This window comes from Ranitomeya imitator, chromosome 2 (genome assembly GCF_032444005.1).
Source record: "Ranitomeya imitator isolate aRanImi1 chromosome 2, aRanImi1.pri, whole genome shotgun sequence".
NCBI classification, from domain to species: Eukaryota; Metazoa; Chordata; class Amphibia; order Anura; family Dendrobatidae; genus Ranitomeya; species Ranitomeya imitator.
In genome coordinates this window covers 553,025,272-553,046,969 of record NC_091283.1, presented here as the reverse complement: position 1 = coordinate 553,046,969, position 21,698 = coordinate 553,025,272, and the positions used below count along the sequence as shown (strand labels likewise).

The window sequence follows — 21,698 nt, the reverse complement described above, 5'->3', positions numbered from 1 at the left end:
AAACTCAGGAACGCTTCAACGGATCCTAGCGGTTCTGAGATTGTTTTTTCGTGACATATTGGGCTTCATGTTAGTGGTAAATTTAGGTCAATAAATTCTGCGTTTATTTGTGATAAAAACGGAAATTTGGCGAAAATTTTGAAAATTTCGCAATTTTCACATTTTGAATTTTTATTCTGTTAAACCAGAGAGTTATGTGACACAAAATAGTTAATAAATAACATTTCCCACATGTCTACTTTACACCAGCACAATTTTGGAAACAAAATTTTTTTTTGCTAGGAAGTTATAAGAGTTAAAATTTGACCAGCGATTTCTCATTTTTACAACGAAATTTACAAAACCATTTTTTTTAGGGACCACCTCACATTTGAAGTCAGTTTGAGGGGTCTATATGGCTGAAAATACCCAAAAGTGACACCATTCTAAAAAATGCACCCCTCAAGGTGCTCAAAACCACATTCAAGAAGTTTTTTAACCCTTCAGGTGCTTCACAGCAGCAGAAGCAACATGGAAGGAAAAAATGAACATTTAACTTTTTAGTCACAAAAATTATCTTTTAGCAACATTTTTTTTATTTTCCCAATGGTACAAGGAGAAACTGAACCACGAAAGTTGTTGTCCAATTTGTCCTGAGTACGCTGATACCTCATATGTGGGGGTAAACCACTGTTTTGGCGCACGGCAGGGCTTGGAAGGGAAGGAGCACCATTTGACTTTTTGAGTGAAAAATTGGCTCCACTCTTTAGCGGACACCATGTCACGTTTGGAGAGCCCCCGTGTGCCTAAAAATTGGAGCTCCCCCACAAATGACCCCATTTTGGAAACTAGACCCCCCAAGGAACTTATCTAGATGCATATTGAGCACTTTAAACCCTCAGGTGCTTCACAAATTGATCTGTAAAAATGAAAAAGTACTTTTTTTTTTCACAAAAAAATTCTTTTCGCCTCAGTTTTTCATTTTCACATGGGCAATAGGATAAAATGAATCCTAAAATTTGTTGGGCAATTTCTCCCGAGTACGCCGATACCTCATATGTGGGGGTAAACCACTGTTTGGGCACACGGCAGGGCTCGGAAGGGAAGGCGCGCCATTTGACTTTTTGAATGGAAAATTAGCTCCAATTGTTAGCGGACACCATGTCGCGTTTAGAGAGCCCCTGTGTGCCTATGCATTGGAGCTCCCCCACAAGTGACCCCATTTTGGAAACTAGACCCCCAAAGGAACTAATCTAGATGTGTGGTGAGGACTTTGAACTTCCAAGTGCTTCACAGAAGTTTATAACGCAGAGCCATGAAAATAAAATAAAAATTTTATTTTCTCTAAAATGATTTTTTAGCCTGCAATTTATTATTTTCCCAAGGGTAACAGGAGAAATTTGACCCCAAAAGTTGTTGTACAGTTTCTCCTGAGTACGCTGATACCCCATATGTGGGGGTAAACCACAGTTTGGGCACATGTCGGGGCTCGGAAGTCAAGTAGTGACATTTTGAAATGCAGACTTTGATGGAATGCTCTGCGGGCGTTACGTTGCATTTGCAGAGCCCCTGATGTGGCTAAACAGTAGAAACCCCCCACAAGTGACCCCATTTTAGAAACTAGACCCCGAAAGGAACTTATCTAGATGTGAGGTGAGCACTTTGAACCCCCAAGTGCTTCACAGACGTTTACAACGCAGAGCCGTGAAAATAAAAAATCATTTTTCTTTCCTCAAAAATGATGTTTTAGCAAGCAATTTTTTATTTTCTCAAGGGTAACAGGAGAAATTGGACCCCAGTAATTGTTGCCCAGTTTGTCCTGAGTACACTGATACCCCATATGTGGGGGTAAACCACTGTTTGGGCACACGTCGGGGCTCGGAAGGGAAGGAGCACCATTTGACTTTTTGAATAAAAGATTGGCTGGAATCAATGGTGGCGCCATGTTGCGTTTGGAGACCCCCTGATGTGCCTAAACAGTGGAAACCCCTCAATTCTAACGCCAACACACCCCTAACCCTTATCCCAACTGTAGCCGTAACCCTAACCACAACCCTAACCGCAACACACCCCTAACCACAACCCTAACCCCAACACACCCCTAACCCTAACCACAACCCTAATTCCAACCCAACCCTAACCCTAAGGCTATGTACCCACGTTGCGGATTCGTGTGAGATTTTTCCGCACCATTTTTGAAAAATCCGCGGGTAAAAGGCACTGCGTTTTACCTGCGGATTTACTGCGGATTTCACCTGCGGATTCCTATTGAGGAATAGGTGTAAAACGCTGCGGAATCCGCACAAAGAATTGACATGCTGCGGAAAATACAACGCAGCGTTTCCGTGCGGTATTTTCCGCACCATGGGCACAGCGGATTTGGTTTTCCATAGGTTTACATGGTACTGTAAACCTGATGGAACACTGCTGCGGATCCGCAGCGGCCAATCCGCTGCGGATCCGCAGCCAAATCCGCACCGTGTGCACATAGCCTAATTCTAAAGGTATGTGCACACGCTTCGGAAAACGCTGCGGATCCGCAGCAGTTTCCCATGAGTTTACATTTCAATGTAAACCTATGGGAAACAAAAATCGCTGTACACATGCTGCGGAAAAACTGCACGGAAACGCAGCGGTTTACATTCCGCAGCATGTCACTTCTTTGTGCGGATTCCACAGCGGTTTTACAACTGCTCCAATAGAAAATCGCAGTTGTAAAACCGCAGTGAAATGCGCAGAAAAACCGCAGTAAATCTGCAGCGGTTTAGCACTGCGGATTTATCAAATCCGCTGCGGAAAAATCCGCAGAGGACCAGAATACGTGTGCACATACCGAAACCCTAACCCTACCCCTACCCCTACCCCTAACCCTAACCCTAACCCTAGTTCTAACTCCAACCTTAGTGAAAAAAAAAAAAAATTCTTTATTTTATTATTGTCCCTATCTATGGGGGACAAATGGGGGGGGGGGGGGGGGTCATTTACTGTTTTCTTTATTTTGACCACTGTGATAGATTATATCACAGTGATCAAAATTCACATTGGAACGAATCTGCCGGCCGGCAGATTCGGCGGGCGCACTGCGCATCCGCCCGCCATTTTGGAACATGGCGGCGCCCGGGGAAGAAGACGGACGGACCCCGCCAGGATCGGTAAGTATAAGGGGGGGAGATCAGGGCACAGGGGGGGGAGATCAGGGCACGGGGGGGCGTCGGAGCACGGGGGGGGAGGGATCGGAGCATGGGGGAGAGTGATCGGTGTGCGGGCGGGTGGATCGGTGTGCAGGGGGGGTGGATCGGAGCACGGGGGGGGGGATTGGAGTGCGGGGGGGTTTGATTGGAGCACGGGGGGGTGTGATTGGAGCACGGGGGGAGCGGACAGGAGGACGGGGGAGCGGAGCACAGGACGGAGGGGAGCGGGCCACAGATCGGGGGGCTGGGGGGGCGATCGGTGGGGTGGGGTGGGGGCACATTAGTATTTCCAGCCATGGCCGATGATATTGCAGCATCGGCCATGGCTGGATTGTAATATTTCACCATTTTTTTAGGTGAAATATTACAAATCGCTCTGATTGGCAGTTTCACTTTCAACAGCCAATCAGAGCGATCGTAGCCACGAGGGGGTGAAGCCACCCCCCATGGGCTAAACTACCACTCCCCCTGTCCCTGCAGATCGGGTGAAATGGGAGTTAACCCTTTCACCCGATCTGCAGGGACGCGATCTTTCTGTGACACAGCATATGCGTCACAGGTCGGATTGGCACCGACTTTCATGACGCATACGCTGTGTCACAGGTCGGGAAGGGGTTATTATTTTTTTTCACTGTCCACTGAATCTGTACAATCCTTACATTGGTGGACGCATATACCAAATTTACGTAGAGGTGTTCCCTGGACAAACTGTGTCCTGAATAGTAACTACAGATGCTAGTCCCAGGGGATGGGGAGCGCACATGGAAAATAATCGGGTCCAGGGACTGTGGTCTCAATCTGGGCAGAATTCATCATCCAACCTAAAAGAATTACCGTATATACTCAAGTATAAGCCGAAAATTTTCAGCCCCCCCCCCCCTTTTTTTTTTTTTTGCCTGAAAGTCCCCTTCTCGGCTTATACTTGAGTCATAACCAGCGGTCAGCAGGGGAGAGGGAGCGGGGGCCATCTAATTATACTCACCTGCTCCTCGTGCGGTCCCTGCACGTCTTTTCCCGGTGATGACTGCTTCCTGTACTGAGCGGTCACATGGTACCGCTCATTACAGTAATGAATATGCGGCTCCACCTCCCATAGAGGAGGAGCCGCATATTCATTACTGCAATGAGCAGTAACGGTGACCGCTCAGTACAGGAAGAAGCTGCCAGGGAACAGATGTGCAGGGACCGTGCCAGGAGCAGGTGAGTATAACTGGGAGGGGAGGGCTGCGCGATAGTCACCTGCTCCTCGTTCCGGCCCTGTCCCTCTTCAGCGTCTTCTGCGGTGACGCTCAGGCCAGAGGGCGCGGTGACGTGGTTGGTGCGCACCCACTGCCTGAACGTCAGTGCACTGCAGGAGACGCTAAAGATGGAGCCGCGCCGGAACAAAGTCAGGTGAATATTGAAAGTTCCAGGGGCCTGAGCGACAGAGGTGACTTTTTTTTTTTTTTTTTCCTTTCTCCCCCGCAGCAACAGCAAATGAAGCAAGTGTCTGTATGGAGCATCTATGGGGCCATAACGGTTTGTGCAGCACTATATGGGGCAAGTGTCTGTATGGGGCCATGATCAACGTTTGTGCAGCACTATATGGGGCAAATATCTTTATGGAGCATCTTATGGGGCCATTATTAACCTTTATGCAGTTTTATATGGGGCATATTTTAATATGGAGCATCTTATGGGGCCCATCATAAACTTTATGGAGCATTATATGGGGCTCCTGATTCAATATGAATATTCAAAAACACTTAACCTACTGATGTCTCAATTAATTTTACTTTTATTGGTATCTATTTTTACTTTTGACATTTACCGGTAGCTGCTGCATTTTCCACCCTAGGCTTACACTCAAGTCATTAAATTTTCCCAGTTTTTTTTTTTTTGTGGCAAAATTAGGGGGGTCGGCTTATACTCGGGTCTGCTTATACTCGAGTATATACGGTATTAGCCGTAGAACGCGCCTTAAATAAATTCCTTATACCCCTACAAGGTAGACATGTCAGATTTTCCAGGACGTCCCTCCTGACAGCACCCTGGAGGACGTCCTCCTCCCCTTGCTGGGACAGGAAACACACGAGAGTTCAAAAGGTCATGTCCCACCTCCAATCCTCAGTGTTTTTCCTGTCCCTGCAAGGGTCGCACGAGAGAAGCTGCGCAGCTTACCGGAGCTCAGGGGGATCGTGCGGCTTGCCAATGCCCTTCCCCCTGTCAAGAGGCTCAGGGCAGAAACCCTCCAGAGGGGGGTCCCTCTGCTCCAAAGACCAGGAGTGACGAAGCTCCTGGTGGCAGCCGCTCCTCCCGGTGGGAGGCTCTCGGCTGCGGATGCGGTTCTAGGCGGCAGGATTTCGCAGTACTGCATCCCACACGGCATCTTCAGGCGGAAGTCCCAGGGAACCACGTCACTTCCGGTTTCGCGGCAACCGCTACCATCACTTCCGGTGACGCTGTAAGAGCAGAAGTGTGTGCCCTCCAAGCGTGGAACGCACAGCAGCTGAAGCGCTCCTGTCCAGCGTGGAGAGCTGCGGGGACCTGCTACACCGGACCATGGAAGGAAGCATGCCAGCCGAGGAAGGGGTGAGTGCGCATAGCGCAGACATACCCCATTACTTACTCCCTACCTTATGTCATTTAAGGATAAGGGAACCCCCGCTGCCCCCTCTGGTCAAGCTAAGAAGTCCGGCAAGGCCTCCGGGAAATCCAGTAGATGCCCTATATGTAATGTAAAACTTCCGGACACTCACGTCAAAACCTTGTGTGCAGTTGCACATCTAAGGTTATGAGGGACGAACAGCCGGCACTCTTGTCAGAGATGAGGTCCCTAATACGTGAAGAGGTTCATGCTTCATTGTGGAGAAATCCAGCCCCGTTCCCAGCCGCAAGAGAGCCAGACGGGAGCGAGACCTAAGAGAGCCGGTGTATAGTTCTGAGGATAAGTCTGACTCCGAGGACTTTGTCTCAGAAGAAGAGGGTGAACTTCCTTCAGGGAGTCAGGACCACCAGAGGAAATACCTCTTCCAGGTGGAGGAGACGAATGATCTTGTGCAGGCTGTGCAGAGCACAATGCAGATAGAAGAGACATCTAAACCTCAATCCAGGCAGGACCTGATGTTTGGGGGTCTTATGTCACTTAAGCAGACGGTATTCCCAGTTAGTGAGCATATCAAGGCCATGATACTGGAGGAGTGGAAGGAAGCAGAACGTCAGCTGGTATTGTCTAAAGACTTCAAAGCTCGTCTACCTTTCGAGCCAGAAGAAGTCAAACTATGGGAAGAGAGACCCAAAGTAGATGTTCCGGTGGCAAAGGTTGCCAAAAAGACAGCCATACCATTCGAGGACTCATCAAACCTGCGCGATCCCATGGATCGGAAAGCTGACATACTGCTAAAGAGGGCCTGGGAATCATCCGCAGCCCTATTTAAGACTAACATAGCAGCTACCTCGGTAGCTCGGTCTATGTATCTATGGATGGGTCAATTGGAAGAGCATCTATCCAATAAAACCCCAAGGTCTGATATTCTAAGCTCTCTTCCCATCATGAGATCTGCCATGGCTTTTCTGTCTGACATGACAGCTGAATCTGTTAGAATTTCAGCTAGAAGTGGTTCATTATCCAAAGCAGCTAGAAGGGCGGTCTGGCTAAGATCCTGGTAAGGTGATAATGCCTCTAAGACCAAATTATGTTCAATTCCCTTCTCAGGAGCAAGGGTATTTGGTCCTTCCCTAGACACTATTCTAGAGTCAGCCTCTGATGAGAAGGGTTTTCCGGAGGACAAGCCTAAGAGGTCTCAGTCCTTTCGGAGAGGTTTTCCCTTCAGGAGACAGCCTGATTAGAGTGGGTAGATCCAATAGAGGATTCAATAGAGGTTCCCGTAGCCAGGGCAATAAGAACAGGAGTTTCTTCTTCAGCCCCTCCTCTAAATCTAAGACGCAATGACGCCACTCTTATCGGGGGAAGGCTTCGCCACTTTGTGGAAAATTGGGCATGGGTCACTCAAAATCAGTGGGTCCTCCGGACTGTGTCAGAAGGCTACAGGATCGAACTTTACTCCCCTCCACCAGACAGATCCATCGTGCCTACGATGGTTATGCGAGACTCTCCCATGATAGACTTACAGGATATGCTTTCCTCAGAAGTCATAAACCCAGTACCATCACTAGAAGTAGGCCAGGGACACTACTCTCTTTATTCCATAACAAAACCATCCGGCGACTCTCGCACAATAATAAATCTGAAACCTCTAAATGCCTTGGTCAGGTACAAGAGGTTCCGTATGGAGTCCATACATTCAGCAATTCTCCTTCTAGATCGGGATGCTGTGATGTGCACTCTCGACCTGAAGAGTGCCTATTATCAGGTCCCCGTCCACCCCTCATCTCAGAGGCTTCTGAGGTTTGCGGTGGTGCTGCCGTCCGGGACCTGTCACTACCAGTTTCAATGCCTTCCGTTCGGGCTTGCCTCAGCACCTCATGTATTTACAAAGCTGGTGTCAGAAATTGTCGCTTTCCTGAGAAACAAGGGGATCATAATAGTCCCATATCTCGACAACTTTCTCCTGGTCGCAAGAACGCCAGAGATTCAGACCACAGGAACCAAACCGTATCTGTGATGGAACAGTTAGGATGGGTCATAAACTGGCAAAAATCCGACCTGACTCCGGAATGCAAAAAGATCTTCCTGGGAGAGTGTCTGGATTCAAGAAACAGGATATCCCTGCTACCCGAGACCAAGCTGGAGGCAATCCAGATCAGCCTCCTATTAGAGCGCAGAGAATCAATAAGGACGGCCATGAGAGTACTAGGCCTGATGACGGCTTGCATACCGTGTGTAAGATGGGCACAGTTCCATTCAAGACCTCTGCAAAGATTAATCCTCTCCAAATGGGACCGTCGTCAGTCTTCTCTGGACAGTACTTTAAGGCTGACGTATCCAGTACGAAGATCTCTCCTCTGGTGGAAACAACCAGAGAAGCTAAGAATCGGGGTGTTATGGTCTACCGATCCCTATGTAGTAGTAACTACAGACACCAGCGCCTGGGGCTGGGGAGCCCATCTAAAAGGCAGGATCCTACAAGGGAGGTGGCAAGCAGATGTCGTTCACAGCTCCTCCAACTTCAAAGAACTGTATGCTGTCTGGGAGGAATTAAGAAGGAACCGACACACCCTCGAAAATTGCCATGTCAGGATACTGTCCGACAACGTTACAACTGTGTCTTTCCTGAAGCATCAGGGAGGCTCAAGACACCATCCGCTTCAGGAGCTGGAGGGAAGAATATTTCGTTGGGCAGAAAATTCGGTCCTATCAATTTCAGCAATTCACTTAGAAGGCTCCCAGAACGTCATAGCAGACTATCTGAGCAGGAGAAGGGTGTTTGCAACAGAGTGGGAACTCAACCAGGAAATCTTCCAGGATCTTTGTCTTCGCTGGGGAACTCCCCAGTATAGACCTATTTGCAAACAGGAGAAATTCAAAGGTCTCAAGATTCTTCTCACTGAACCCTCAAGATCTGCCGGAAGGGATAGATGGTCTCAGCCAGGAATGGACGGAACCCCTCTCGTACGCATTCCCGCCTCTAGCACTGATTCCAGCTGTTCTCAGGAAAATCAAAGAGGATCGAGCTCGAGTCATATTGATTGTCCCATTTTGGCTGAGAAGGAGTTGGTTCTCCTAGTAGACCTGGCAATCGAGAGCCCAGTAGAGCTTCCTTTCAGGGCAGATGTAATCCACCAGGGTCCAGTGTACCACCCAAACCCAAAGAATCTTCATCTCTCAGCATGGATCCTGAAGGGAACATTCTGAAGGCAAGAGGGCTATCGGATCAAGTGATAGCTACTATTAAATCCAGCAGGAAGCCAGTCACATCGGCAATTTTATTTGAAAATCTGGAAACGTTTCTGTCTGGAGAGTGGCAGGTCTGAGATTACGGCCGGCACTCCCGACTTACCCAGAATTCTAGATTTCCTGCAGGCTGGGTTTGACAAAGGTCTCAAACCAAGCACCTTGAAAGTGCAGATCTCGGCACTTGGCTCTTTTTTTTCGACTAGCCCCTAGCATCCCACCCGTGGATAGTTAGATTTATCAGAGCCACCCAGAGGTTGCGCCCCACCATTAGACAATTGTCGCCGTCCTGGGACCTTAATCTGGTCCTCAAATTCCTTTGTAAAAAGTCTACGCCTCTGCTGATATGCCCATTCCAGTCCTCACTCGTAAAACCGTATTCTTAGTGGCGATTACTACGGCTAAGAGGGTGGGGGAGATTCAAGCCCTGTGCACTAGGGACCGGTACCTCCAGGTTAGAGAAGATAGCCGAATCCTTAGATTGGATCCCTCTTTTATTCCAAAGGTGGGAATGGTTAAAAATAGAAATCAGGAAGTCGTGTTACCGTCCTTTTGTAATAACCCAGCTAATGGAAAAGAAAAAGCTCTACATTCTCTCGGTCAGACAGGCAGTCTTGGACTACCTGGCAGCCACCAACTCTTGGCGCATTGACCCAAATTTGTTCATTTTGTTTGGAGGTAAGAATAAGGGAAAGAAGGCCTCTATCGCTCGTTGGATCACCTCCGTGATCTCTGAGGCTTATCAGTCAGAAGGGCTCCCACCTCCAAAGGGTCTCCATGCACATTCTACTCGAGGGATAGCTATTTCCTGGGCTGAGAGGGCAGGCGCCTCTCTAGAGCAGATCTGTAAGGCGGCAACATGGGCTAGCGCCAAAACCTTTTGTAAACATAAGCTTGATGTTTTGTCTGGTCAACATACTGCATTTGGGAGACAGGTTCTCCAAGCGGTAATCCCACCCTGAGGAGGTGCTTTGTTACTCTCCAGGGTGCTGTCAGGAGGGATGTCCTGGAAAATAGGTATTAAGCTTACCGTTAATTATATGTTTCCAGGAGTCCATATTGACAGCACTGGTAGTTCCCTCCCTGGTAATATTTATATCATGTTGCAATGTAACCCTGGCATATGATGTATGACGTTTTGTCATATGTTGTTCCTGACATATGATGTAATATGTTCTATTTAACATTTAAAGAAATTTTTTTCTGCATTCCATGTGGCAGTTCTTGTTACAACACTGAGGATTGGGGGTGGGACATGACCTTTTGAACTCTCGTGTGTTTACTGTCCCAGCAAGGGGAGGAGGACGTCCTCCAGGGTGCTGTCAGTATGGACTCCTGGAAACATAATTAACGGTAAGCCTAATACCTATTATTTATTTATTTATTTTTTTTCAGACAACCAGGTGACCGTAGCCTATATTAACCACCAAAGAGGTACTCGGTGAGGTTTGTTAATGGATGTTGCAGATCGTATTTTTCAGATGGCCGAAAATCATCTACTATCTTACGGGTCTTCACATAAAAGGAAAGCTCAATGTGATGGCTGACTACCTAAGCTACAACAAACTCGGACAGGGAAATTGGGCATCAGACCATCTACAATTATGGGGGTGACCAGACATAGACCCTTTTCGCAAGGAAAACAGAAAGTTACATCGACTCTGCTCCTTAAACTCCAGGGAAAACCCATATGCAGTGGATGCTCTCCTAATCTCATGGCACTTCAATCTCGCTTACGCCTTTCCCCCTCCTAAACTTAATTCCGATAGTTCTGAGGAAGATACGGGAAGACGGGGCCCGAGTAATCATGATAGCCCCGTTCTGGCCCAGAAGGTTGTGGTTTCCATGGCTGAGGAAGATGTCAATTTCCCAGCCTTGGATTCTCCTATAAATATCAGATCTCCTCTCCCAGGGCCCAATTCTCCATTCACGAGTGGCCAATTTACATCTAGCGGCGTGGAATTTGAGAGGTCATTACTAAAGACGAAGGGGTTTTGTCAAGACCTAGTAAATACATTACTTAAGAGTAGAAGTGTCTACGACAAACATTTGTCAGAATTTGGAAGAAATTATTAGAGGTCTCAGGGGCACACATTAGCCAAAAAACTTGTATTAAAAATTTTTTGGAATTCCTACAAAAAGGATTAGAAATGGGTTTAGCCACAAGCACTCAGGGTTCAAGTGTCGGCTCTAGGGGCGCTGTACAATAGTAAGTTAGCCACTAATCACTAATTTTTTTTTTTTTTTTTTTTTGCAAGGCTGTAACTAGGTCAAGGCCAGTCACTAGGCAAAAATTGGCTCCATGGGACCTAAATTTTGTGCTCTCGGCTCTAATGGAAGCGCCAATTGAGCCTATTGATACGGTCCCAATTAAATTTCTATCTTTTAAAACGGCCCTTTTAGTTGCGCTTACATCTGCAAGAAGGGTTAGCAATCTACAAGCCCTGTCTAGACAGCCTCCATACATGCAGTTTAGAGAGGATAGTCATTTTGAAACCTGATCCTCTTTACCTTCCAAAAGTAGCTTCAAAATTTCATAGATTACAAGAAGTTGTTCTACCTTCATTTTGTTCTAATCCCAACAATGATAAAGAATGAAAATTCCATTCTCTAGACGTGAGAAGGTGTCTTCTTAGATATATTTCGGCTACTAGCTCTTGAAAGAAAGATAATTCCCTATTTGTATCCTTCCAGGGAGTTGGAAAGGGGCTTAGTGTGTCCAAAAACACATTAGCTAGATGGATCAGGGAGGCAATTTCTCTAGCTTAGGACAGTCTCGCACGTCCAGAACTCCGGTACCGGAATTATCCGTGTGCCGGTGCGTTTCTGTGGCACATCAGTGTGGCACACGTGTGCCGCCCGTGTGCCCACTGGGTACCACACGCACCGTGCGGGAGACAGCGCTAAAGTTTAGCGCTGTCCCCTGCATCTGGTGCTGAAGCCGCGATTCATATCTTCCCTGCAGCAGTGTTTGCTGTAGAGAAGATATGAATAATCGTGTTTAAAATAAAGCTCCATGTGCCCACCTCCTGTGCGCTGGCTGGCGCTGCGTCCTGTCCTGGCCGCACCTTATACTGTATGAGCGGTCACGTGGGGCCGCTCATTTACAGTAATCAATATGCGGCTCCACCCCTATGGAACATGGAGCTTTATTTTAAACAAGATTATTCATATCTTCTCTACAGCAAACGCTGCTGCAGGGGAGATATGAATCACGGCTTCAGCACCAGTGGGGGGGACAGCGCTTACAGTAGCGCTGTCTCCTGCATGGCACACGGACTGCACACTGACAACGTCCGTGTGCGGTACGTGTTTTACACGGACCCATTGACTTTAATGGGTCCGTGCACTCCCACGAACACTGACATGTCTCTGTGTTTGGCACACGGAGACACGGTCCGCAAAAAAATCAATGACATCTGCACAGATGCATTGATTTAACTGTGTCTACGTGTTTCAGTGGCTCCGGTACGTGAGGAAACTGTCACCTCACGTACTGGAGCCACTGACGTTTGAAACCGGCCTTACTCAGCAGGTGGCGTACAAATCCCAGAAGGTATTAAAGCTCACTGCACTCGAGTCATGGCTACTTCCTGGGCGGCGAGATCAGAGGTGTCGATTGAAGAAATTTGTAAGGCGGCCACATGGTCTGCTCCATCTACTTTTCTTAAACACTATAGACTAGATCTGGGTAGCTCCTCCGATCTCACATTTGGGAGAAGGGTGCTTGAAGCAGTTGTCCCTCCCTAGTCTCTTTTACTTTTCTGAAAGTCTCTCGTGGTGCTGTCATGGCGACTGAATAAATACGTAAGCTACTTACCGGTAGATGTGTTTTTCAGGAGCCCATGACAGCACCCTTATATTCCCTGCCCTTCTTCTTGTATGGGTCAACTCTTCCTTTTTTCCATTAAGTCCTAAGTTTACTCACAGGGTGAATTGTACCATGTTTTAAATTGTTTATATGCTACTAACCAGGGAGGTCCTCTCATGCTCTGTAAACCAACTGATGCGGGAGAGAGGTGCTGCCCTTTTTATGTCTGTAGGTTTCCTGTCCCTGAAGGGCAGATCCCCTCTTGTGGTGCTGTCATGGGCTCCTGAAAAACACTGCTACAGGTAAAGCTTAGGTATTTTACAGTCAGGAGCACAGCTGCATTAACAGGCTCCTGGCTGTAAAATTTAACCCCTTCAGATGTATTTACATCGTGGGACATGACTGAGCTCCAGAAAGGTATGGGATGTTGTTGTTTTTTTATTTTTCCTTTTTTACAGAACGAGGGTCGTCATTTGGATTAAGAGTATAATAAACTACTACAACACCCTGTTTCTTTATTTCATTAAAACACTTTATTCCTAGTGTTTTAACTATTTACTAATATTTTAGTAATAATGGATAGGTGTTTTATTGACGCCTCTCCATTATTAACCAGGCTTAATGTCACCTTACAATAGCAAGGTGGCATTAACTCTTAATTACCCCATATCCCACTGCTACAGGGGATTGGGAAGAGAGGCTAAGTGCCAGAATAGGCGCATCTTACAGATATGCCTTTTCTGGGGTGGCTGGGGGCAGATGTTTTTAGCCAGGGGGGTCCTATAACCATGGTACCTCCCTAGTCTATTATCTGCCCTCAGTCACTGACTTTCCCACTCTGGCGGAGAAAATTGCGCAGGAGCCCACACCAGATTTTTTTTTTTTTTTTTTTTTGCCGCGATTTAACCCTTTATTTTAACAGCTAGAGCCCCCAAATTTTGCACACATACACTTCTAACATTAGTAGTGAGGAATATGCAAAAAAGGATATGAAGTGTTTTACTGTATGTAAACCATGTCTGGTTTGGGAAGGAGATGGCAAAAGCTAGCAATTGAATTACCGGCTTTTCTGCTGTCTAGCGCTGTATTTAAAAAAAAAAAAAAAAAAAAAAAAAGTGTATGTATATTATTGTCTAAGGGTCCCTTCCGTCTGTCATTCTGTCTCACGGATATTCATTGGTCGCGGCCTCTGTCATCCAAGTTGCTGATTGGTCGTGGCAAAACGCCCACAACCATTGTCACGACCAATCAGCGACGGCCATAGTCCGGCGGCAATATGGCCGCTCTTTCCTCCCTGCAGTCAGTGCCCGCTCCATACTCCCCTCCAATCATCCAGTCGGCTCTAACACAGGGTTAATGCTAGCGTTACCGGAGTGTGGTGTAGCGCACTCTGGTTGCGCAGCTATTAACCCTGTGTAACCAACGTTTTACTATTGATGCTGCGTATGAAAATTAAATGCAAAACCGGATTTTTTTTTTTTTACGACCGCCGGTAAACGGTTAACTACCGGCAGCTGAGACCCTGGAGAAAATCGTACTTTGTGGGGCGCTATTCACTTTTTCCACACTGTGGTTTAAGTACCCTTAATGACTGCCGTTAAAAGGCGTATCGACTGTCGTTAAGGGGTTAAATAGAACCTAGTAAATAATTGAGGTTTCTTGGCCGCCATTGGTGTCTTCCAGCATACTGGATCAGGAAAAAAAAATTATAATGCATGTGACCTACTCTGAAGAGGTTATCTTTTAGTTACTAATTAGTTGATCTGCATAAGGAATCCTCCTGCATGTCGCAGTTCACATGTGAAAACGTGATGTGGCTGTCGTCTGTGCACATGAATCTCCATTGACTACCATGGTGAGCGGAGAGCTGACTGGCCATCTACACTGGGTGGTCTCTACACTTGACAGCTTTCCTCTGTCCCGAGAATCATCTAGAACCTGTTCTTCCTAGAATTATCAGATACTTTGCACAATGACCATCTCATGAAATGCTTCTGTAAACTGGCATGTGCCATCAATATGCCATCGGTATGGACGCTTGCTGCTCTCGGCAATGTGTGACTGATGCTATAGCTCCAGCCAATAAACTCAGAATACAATTGTAGTTAAGGGGATTTTCCCATAAATGCATTAACCGTTTTTGTCATTCAATTGAGGCACTGGGTCTCCTTCCAGCTTTGAGAAGGAAGTGGCGATGACACTTGGCATCTGCCTTCTGACTTTTTTTTTTTTTTTTCTCTCTCTGAAATGGCGCCCTCTTAACCAGCTGCCTTATAGGAATTAGAGCAACTAACGGACATTGCTTGCTGCGATCTTCAGTGTGCCTTTGATGCTTCTCCCCATCTGGATTATTGCCCTGCTAAACTGAATTGGCAGCTTTCTGTGCCCCAGGCTGTTTGGATTAATCTTGACTCTGATTCATGTGGAGAGCACAAAAGAGAACAGACGCCTCCCCTTCATATAGCTAATGTGAGCTGATGGGTACAGGCACTGCCTGCATTCTTGGGTATAATCATCCATGCAAGTCCTTCATAAATATATTCATAAATTGTTTAATAGGAAACACTGATGTTCATTTTGTTTTGCTGGAAAGTCTGTTAACATGTAGTGTGGCTGCTGTTTTGTGTTGCCTGTATTTCTTAGTCCGCAATGCCCGGATTAATGGTGGGTTTCTTGACATGAACGTACAACCTTATAGGCAGAATAGAGTTGTAGGGTCAATCCGGGCATTGCTGTAGGAGTATGGCTTCCAAAACCTGGCTTTAGGGGTTGTCATCTAGCCAGGCTGGCATACTCTTTGGATTCTCTCCGTGTAATATGGACACATTTTTAGCTCCTGTATATAGCTGCACATCCTGTCTTGACCACTTTTTTTTTTTTTTTTTTTTTTTTTGATCCAAACAAACCATATGAGGGATCTATTATGCTTTTAGTTCAGTTTGTTGACTTTGAAAGTTGATTTGTCCTCTGCTTCTGTAGCTGACATCACCTTGGCTGAATGGGGTCGTAAAGCGATTGAAATAGCTGAAAATGAGATGCCCGGCCTGATGAAGATGAGGGAAATGTATTCAGAGACCAAGCCTTTGAAGGGAGCCAGGATCGCTGGATGCCTGCACATGACACTCCAGACGGCTGTCCTTATAGAGACCCTGACAGTGCTGGGAGCAGAGGTAGGTGTAATAACTAGTGATGGTGTGAACCCGAACAGTAAAGTTAGTACCTGTTCATGGACGTCTCACAAGAATCCATGTTATTGTTCAGGTTCGGCAGCCCAAACAACGATTGTTTAAAAAAAAAAAAAAAAAATATATATATATATATTTTTTTTTTTGCGTGGTCTACCCCCCCCCCCCCCCCCCCATTTTGGACGACTAGCCAAGGTAAAGCAGACAGCTTGGGGCTGGTGTTATTAGGCTGGGAAGGTTGGATATTTGGCCCTCTCCGGCAGCTGCCCCAGAAAAAGGCGCATACATTAAATGCACAAATTCTGGCCCTTTGCTTGGCTCTTCCCACTTGCGCTGGTTTGTTAGGAGGCGGGGTAATACATTTGGGATTTATGTCCACAGAAATAAAGCCCCATAGGTTAGTAATGCAGAGCCATCTATCACACCTCCGTTATTAACCCAGTAAGTAAAAAGAGAACACCCTGAAGAGAAAAATCTTTATTTGAAAAGGAAAAACACTCCCCAATTTCCTTCTTTCCCAGTTTATTGAAAAAAATAAACCGCAGGGTTCACCATAATCCATAATATGGAGGTCCTACGACTATCCCAGCCTTCATCCAGTTTATGGAGCCCTGTTCCAAGAATGCATCTACATAGAATAGAGCAACAGCCACTGCCTGGTCTTGTACTGGGCACCGTGAGACTCGGCTGCTGTGAACTGAGGTGACAACAGTAAGGTTACCTCAGTTCACAGCTGCCAATTCTCACGAGAGCTTCACGAGTACAGGACTGATGAGCGGTCATTCCTTAGTCCGGTACTCCCGCTGTGAACTGACCCAACCTTACTGATATAATCTCAGTTCTCAGCAGCCTGAGACCCAGCAGTGGCTGATGTTCCAGTCTGTGGAACTAAGCTCTGAACAGGGCACCATAGACTGGAATCGTCGTGGCACCTCCATATCATGCATTACGGCATATTTATTTATTTTGTAATAAATGAGGTGGGGTTGGTTATCTAGTTAGCCAGTTTTATTAGGCTGGGAAGGGGCCAATATCCATGGCCCTTTCCAGCCTACTTAATATCAGCCCACAGATGTCTGCTTTGCCTTGGCTAGTTATTTAAAATGGGGGGGGGGGGGGGGGGGGGTTTGTTTGTTTGTTTGTTTGTTCGTTCCCCCTGCTATTTATTAGTATTCATAGCCTGGGGTCCCCCCTTCGATGCTTCTCCCCATCTGGATTATTGCCCTGCTAAACTGAATTAGCAGCTTTCTGTGCCCCAGGCTGTTTGGATTAATCTTGACTCTGATTCATGTGGAGAGCACAAAAGAACAGCTGAAGAGAACAGACGCCTCCCCTGTTCTTGATCTGACTTGATCAGCTAAGGAAAAGCAGACCGCTGCGGGCTGATATTAATAGGCTGAGAATGTCCTTGGTTATTGGATCATTCCCAACCTACAAATATCAGCCTGCAGCTGCTCCAGAAGTGGTGCATTTTTTTATTTGATGCGCCAGTTTTGGTGCTTGGCCTCGGCTATTTAGTTTCCCCTAGTGTGGTGGCAATTGGAGACCATTTCTCCCAGCGGCTGTCACTGACTTCAGTAATGTTACTGCCGCTATTTCTCATGCTGTCAGAGGACAGTGTGGCTGTTCATGCCCACCCCATTCACTTGAATGGGGTTCGGGTATCATTCTGGTACCCAAATCGAACTTTCGTGTTTTTTTTTTTTTTTTAAATTATATTGACCACTGCCCAGATGTGGAGATCTTGTCTGGTTTGTTGCCAAGTGAAGGGCAAGCACTTCTGTCTGTTAGCCAAGATTATATATGTGAACATGGTGAGAGGAGTTAGGATGGTTAACTATTTCTGTAGAATAATGTATTACATGTTGTCTTCTCTTTTCAGGTGCAGTGGTCCAGCTGTAACATCTTTTCAACTCAAGATCATGCTGCTGCAGCCATTGCCAAAACTGGTGTGCCGGGTGAGTGGTCTTAGATTCAGTAGGTCCTAAATGTGCTTCTCACAAAATTAGAATATCATCAAAGTTAATTTATTTCAGTTCTTCAATACAGAAAGTGAATCTCTTATATTATATAGAGTCACTACAGAGTGATCTATTTCACGTGTATATTGCTGGTAAATGTTGATTATGGCTTGCAGTCAGCGAAAACCCAAAAGTCATTATTTCAGTAAATTAGAATACTTTATAACACCAGCTTGAAAAATGATTTTAAAATCTGAAATGTTGACCTACTGAAATGTATGTTCAATAAATACACTCAATACTTGGTCGGGGCTCCTTTTGCGTCAATTACTGCATCAATGCGGCTTGGCACGGAGTCTATCAGCCTGTGGCACTGCTGAGGTGCTGTGGAAGCCCAAGTTGCTTTGATAGCAGCCTTCAGAGCTCGTCTGCATTGTTGGCTCTGGTGTCTCATATTCCTCTTGACAATAACCCATAGATTCTTTGAGGTTAAGGTCAGGCGAGTTTGCTGGTCAATCAAGCACAGTGATACTGTTATTTTAAAGCCAGGTATTGGTACTTTTGGCAGTGTGGACAGGTGCCAAGTCCTGCTGGACAATTAAATTTCCATCTCCATAAAGCTTGTCGGCAGAGGGAAGCATGAAGTCCTTTAAAATTTCCTGGTAGATGGTTGTGTAGACTTTGGTCTTGATAAAACACAGTGGACCAGCAAATGACATGGCTCCCCAAACCATCACTGATTGTGGAAACTTCCCACCAGACTTCAAGCAGCTTGGATTGTGTGCCTCTCCACTCTTCCTCCAGACACTGGGACCGTGATTTCCAAATAAAATGCAAAATTTATTTTCATCTGAAAACACCTTGGGCCACTGAGTAACAGTTTAGTTTTTTTGTTTTTTCTTTCTCCTTGGCTCAGGTAAGATGCTTCTGGTGTTGTCAAGCCACTCGTGCCCAGTAGACAAGGAATGCGACACTTGTAGCCCATGTCCTGGATATGTCTGTGTGTGGTGGCTCTTGAAGCAATGACTCCAGCAGCAGTCCACTCCTTGTGAATCTCCCCCAAATTTTTGAATTGCCTTTTTGTTAACAATCCTTTCAAAGCTGCAGTTATCACGGTCGCTTGTGCCCCTTTTCTTCCATACTTTATCCTTCCACTCAACATTCCATTATATGCTTAGATACAGTAATCGGTTAACAGCCAGCTTCTTTAGCAATGATTTTTTGTGGCTTACCCTCCTTGTGGAGTGTCAATGACTGCCTTCTGGATGTTAAAAATCGTTATTGCGCAAAAATATCTAATCAAGACTTAACCAGGTGCGTTATTCTTAAAAGAAAAATGTCATGATATTCTGACGAAAGTATAGTGGTTTATTGAGTTATCCACCATCGCAGCAAAAACATAAAAGGTAGATGAAACAATTACAAACAGAGTGTCCATGTGTAGATATCAGCGCTTCTCCTGTTACTCATCTTTCCAGGGTCCTGAATGGTAGAAGTCATCTGTCTGTGTGAAAGTCTGAAGTCATCATGGCATGGAGTAGCTAACAGCTGTTGTTCCTCGTGTCTTGTCTCATGTCCATGGAGAATGATGGTGAAGGAAGGGAGGTGACCGTCCCACGTGACAAAAAGCCCCCCACCCCCTCCTAAGAGACGTTTATATATGGTTTCTACAGATCACGTGTCTTCTGTATATGGAGTTAACTTATACTCTGAGCTACATACACAGAAATAGCTTTTGATAGTGTCAGCAAGAAACCATGTGCTCGGTACAGAATAATTAATATTTAACAATTCCCCCTTTTGAGGGTGACAGACATTGATTGGAACCCTCAAATTAAAATAATAATAGAATCTTCTTTCTTCTTTGGCAAAATGATGTAATAAATAATATCAATAATAATATTGTTATATGTTCTCAATAATATAATGATATGTAAATTCATGTTATGGTAATTCATGTTATGGTAAGCCGTGACTAATATTCATATAAAATATATATTATACTTCCCTATATCTACTTGAAGCATCTCAGGTGTGATGTCATCTGATCTTCATATTGATGTCTTCTTGGTTCTTTTAAACAATCTTTAATATAAGTCTTTTGTAATAGATGATAGCATGTAGATATGTAGAGACTGTGTGTCATGTGTCAATCAAAGTCCATAAATTCAAATGTTGATAAGAAAAGAAAGTTCATAGATGAAATGTCGCTTTAATATCTGTGTAGTGTCACCTTTAGAGACCTGGACTTACAATGGCTCGCCTTGGAAATCATCTGGAATCCTCATATCGTCCGCACTGTTCTTGGGACAGGTGTGACGTCTTTGGTCAGCACAGCAAGGGTTACATTGACTCTTCCTTGCCAAACATAGCACCATAACCAGTCCTTAGTGCACAGGACACATGTCAGGGTTGTAGCGTCCTGACAATTACCTGAGTGTTCACCAGCTTTCATGGAAGTCTTATAGGTGATAGGAAACCACTGGAACGTGATAACACCGTTCATCTTTGATACTGTACTCAGTTGTCAGTGATGGATGCTGTAGTTGTTGTCAGTAGTGACATGAATTGCATTTGACACAGTCTATTATTACTCAGAAATCATAGCATTGTTACCTTATGGAACTTCTGGATAACGGCTTTTCTTCTTGCAATTTTTAAGAATCAATTGAATTTAGAAAAATGTAAAGTCTTTATTAACGTATCTCCGGTATCTTGATTGAAGTCTTCATTCCCTATTCTATACCAAATCTGGTTCTTTTCCCTAACTTATAACATCACAGCGTACCATAGCAATCAATAATATCCATATAATTATTAAATTATATTAATATGAAATTTATATTTAGAAAATAAAATAATAATAATAATAAATGATTTATTTACCATATTCTTCATGTGATTGGACATTTTTATGTCGTAGGTGTAATTTCTTCTTGAACCCATAGATGTCAGTATGTCTTTTATGTAATAAGTGCTGATATTTATTATTAAAACTTTATTAATTTATGTTCAGTAAACCAATAATATGTAAGTATGTATAGCCATGAACCAAAATAAGAATATATATATGAATAAATGAATGAATGAGTGAAAGAATTGTTGTATTTAACTCAGGAATTGAAACATTTCTTATATAATGAAACCATATGATCACTATATTTGATAAAGCAATATGCTTGTAGACATTACTCTATTAAATATTGATTTTTCCTTGATGAAAAATAAGAATGAAAAATAAAAATTGAAAGAAAAGTGGAAAAAAAATGAAAAATAAAAATGAGAATAAAAAATAAAAAAAATAAGGCCTTTATATGTTGATGACAAATGCTGAGATTATGTCTCAGTAACACATTCCCTTAATATTTTCCTCATGTAGATGTTGTCATAACCTTGGATCACCAAAATATTGAAATTATGCAGCTTTGCATATAATACCCTTCATTAGAGAAAAAAATGACTTTTATAATATGTATTATTATACCCAATAATACCTTATTAATATTTCTTCTTTATTAAAATGTGTGAAGAAGAGGTATTGATGAAATGTGATGATGTGATTAGGATCAAAAACACATTTCCCCCTTAATATCAAAAAATATTATTTTATGAAAAAATTAATTTGTAAAAACCCAAGTGAAAAATAATTATTTTTATAACTGTCATATCAACTTGTGCCATATATTTGTTTGAAGATGTATACTCATCTATGTAAATATAAAAAACACTGAAATATGA

General features: G+C 44.6%; 1 protein-coding gene across 5 annotated transcripts in view; it reads left to right on the top strand.

The window, feature by feature from the left end:
* Positions 1-21,698, top strand: part of AHCY (adenosylhomocysteinase) — a 64,295-nt gene that overhangs the window by 29,305 nt on the left and 13,292 nt on the right. For 4 of the 5 annotated variants that reach the window (XM_069751968.1, XM_069751967.1, XM_069751969.1 and 1 more), the window contains exons 2-3: positions 15,794-15,984; positions 17,882-17,957. In XM_069751968.1, coding sequence (XP_069608069.1) covers positions 15,794-15,984; positions 17,882-17,957 — 267 coding nt within the window. Of the gene's footprint in view, positions 1-14,640; positions 15,284-15,793; positions 15,985-17,881; positions 17,958-21,698 lie in introns of those variants that run through there. The other variant, XM_069751971.1, reaches the window with a different exon arrangement.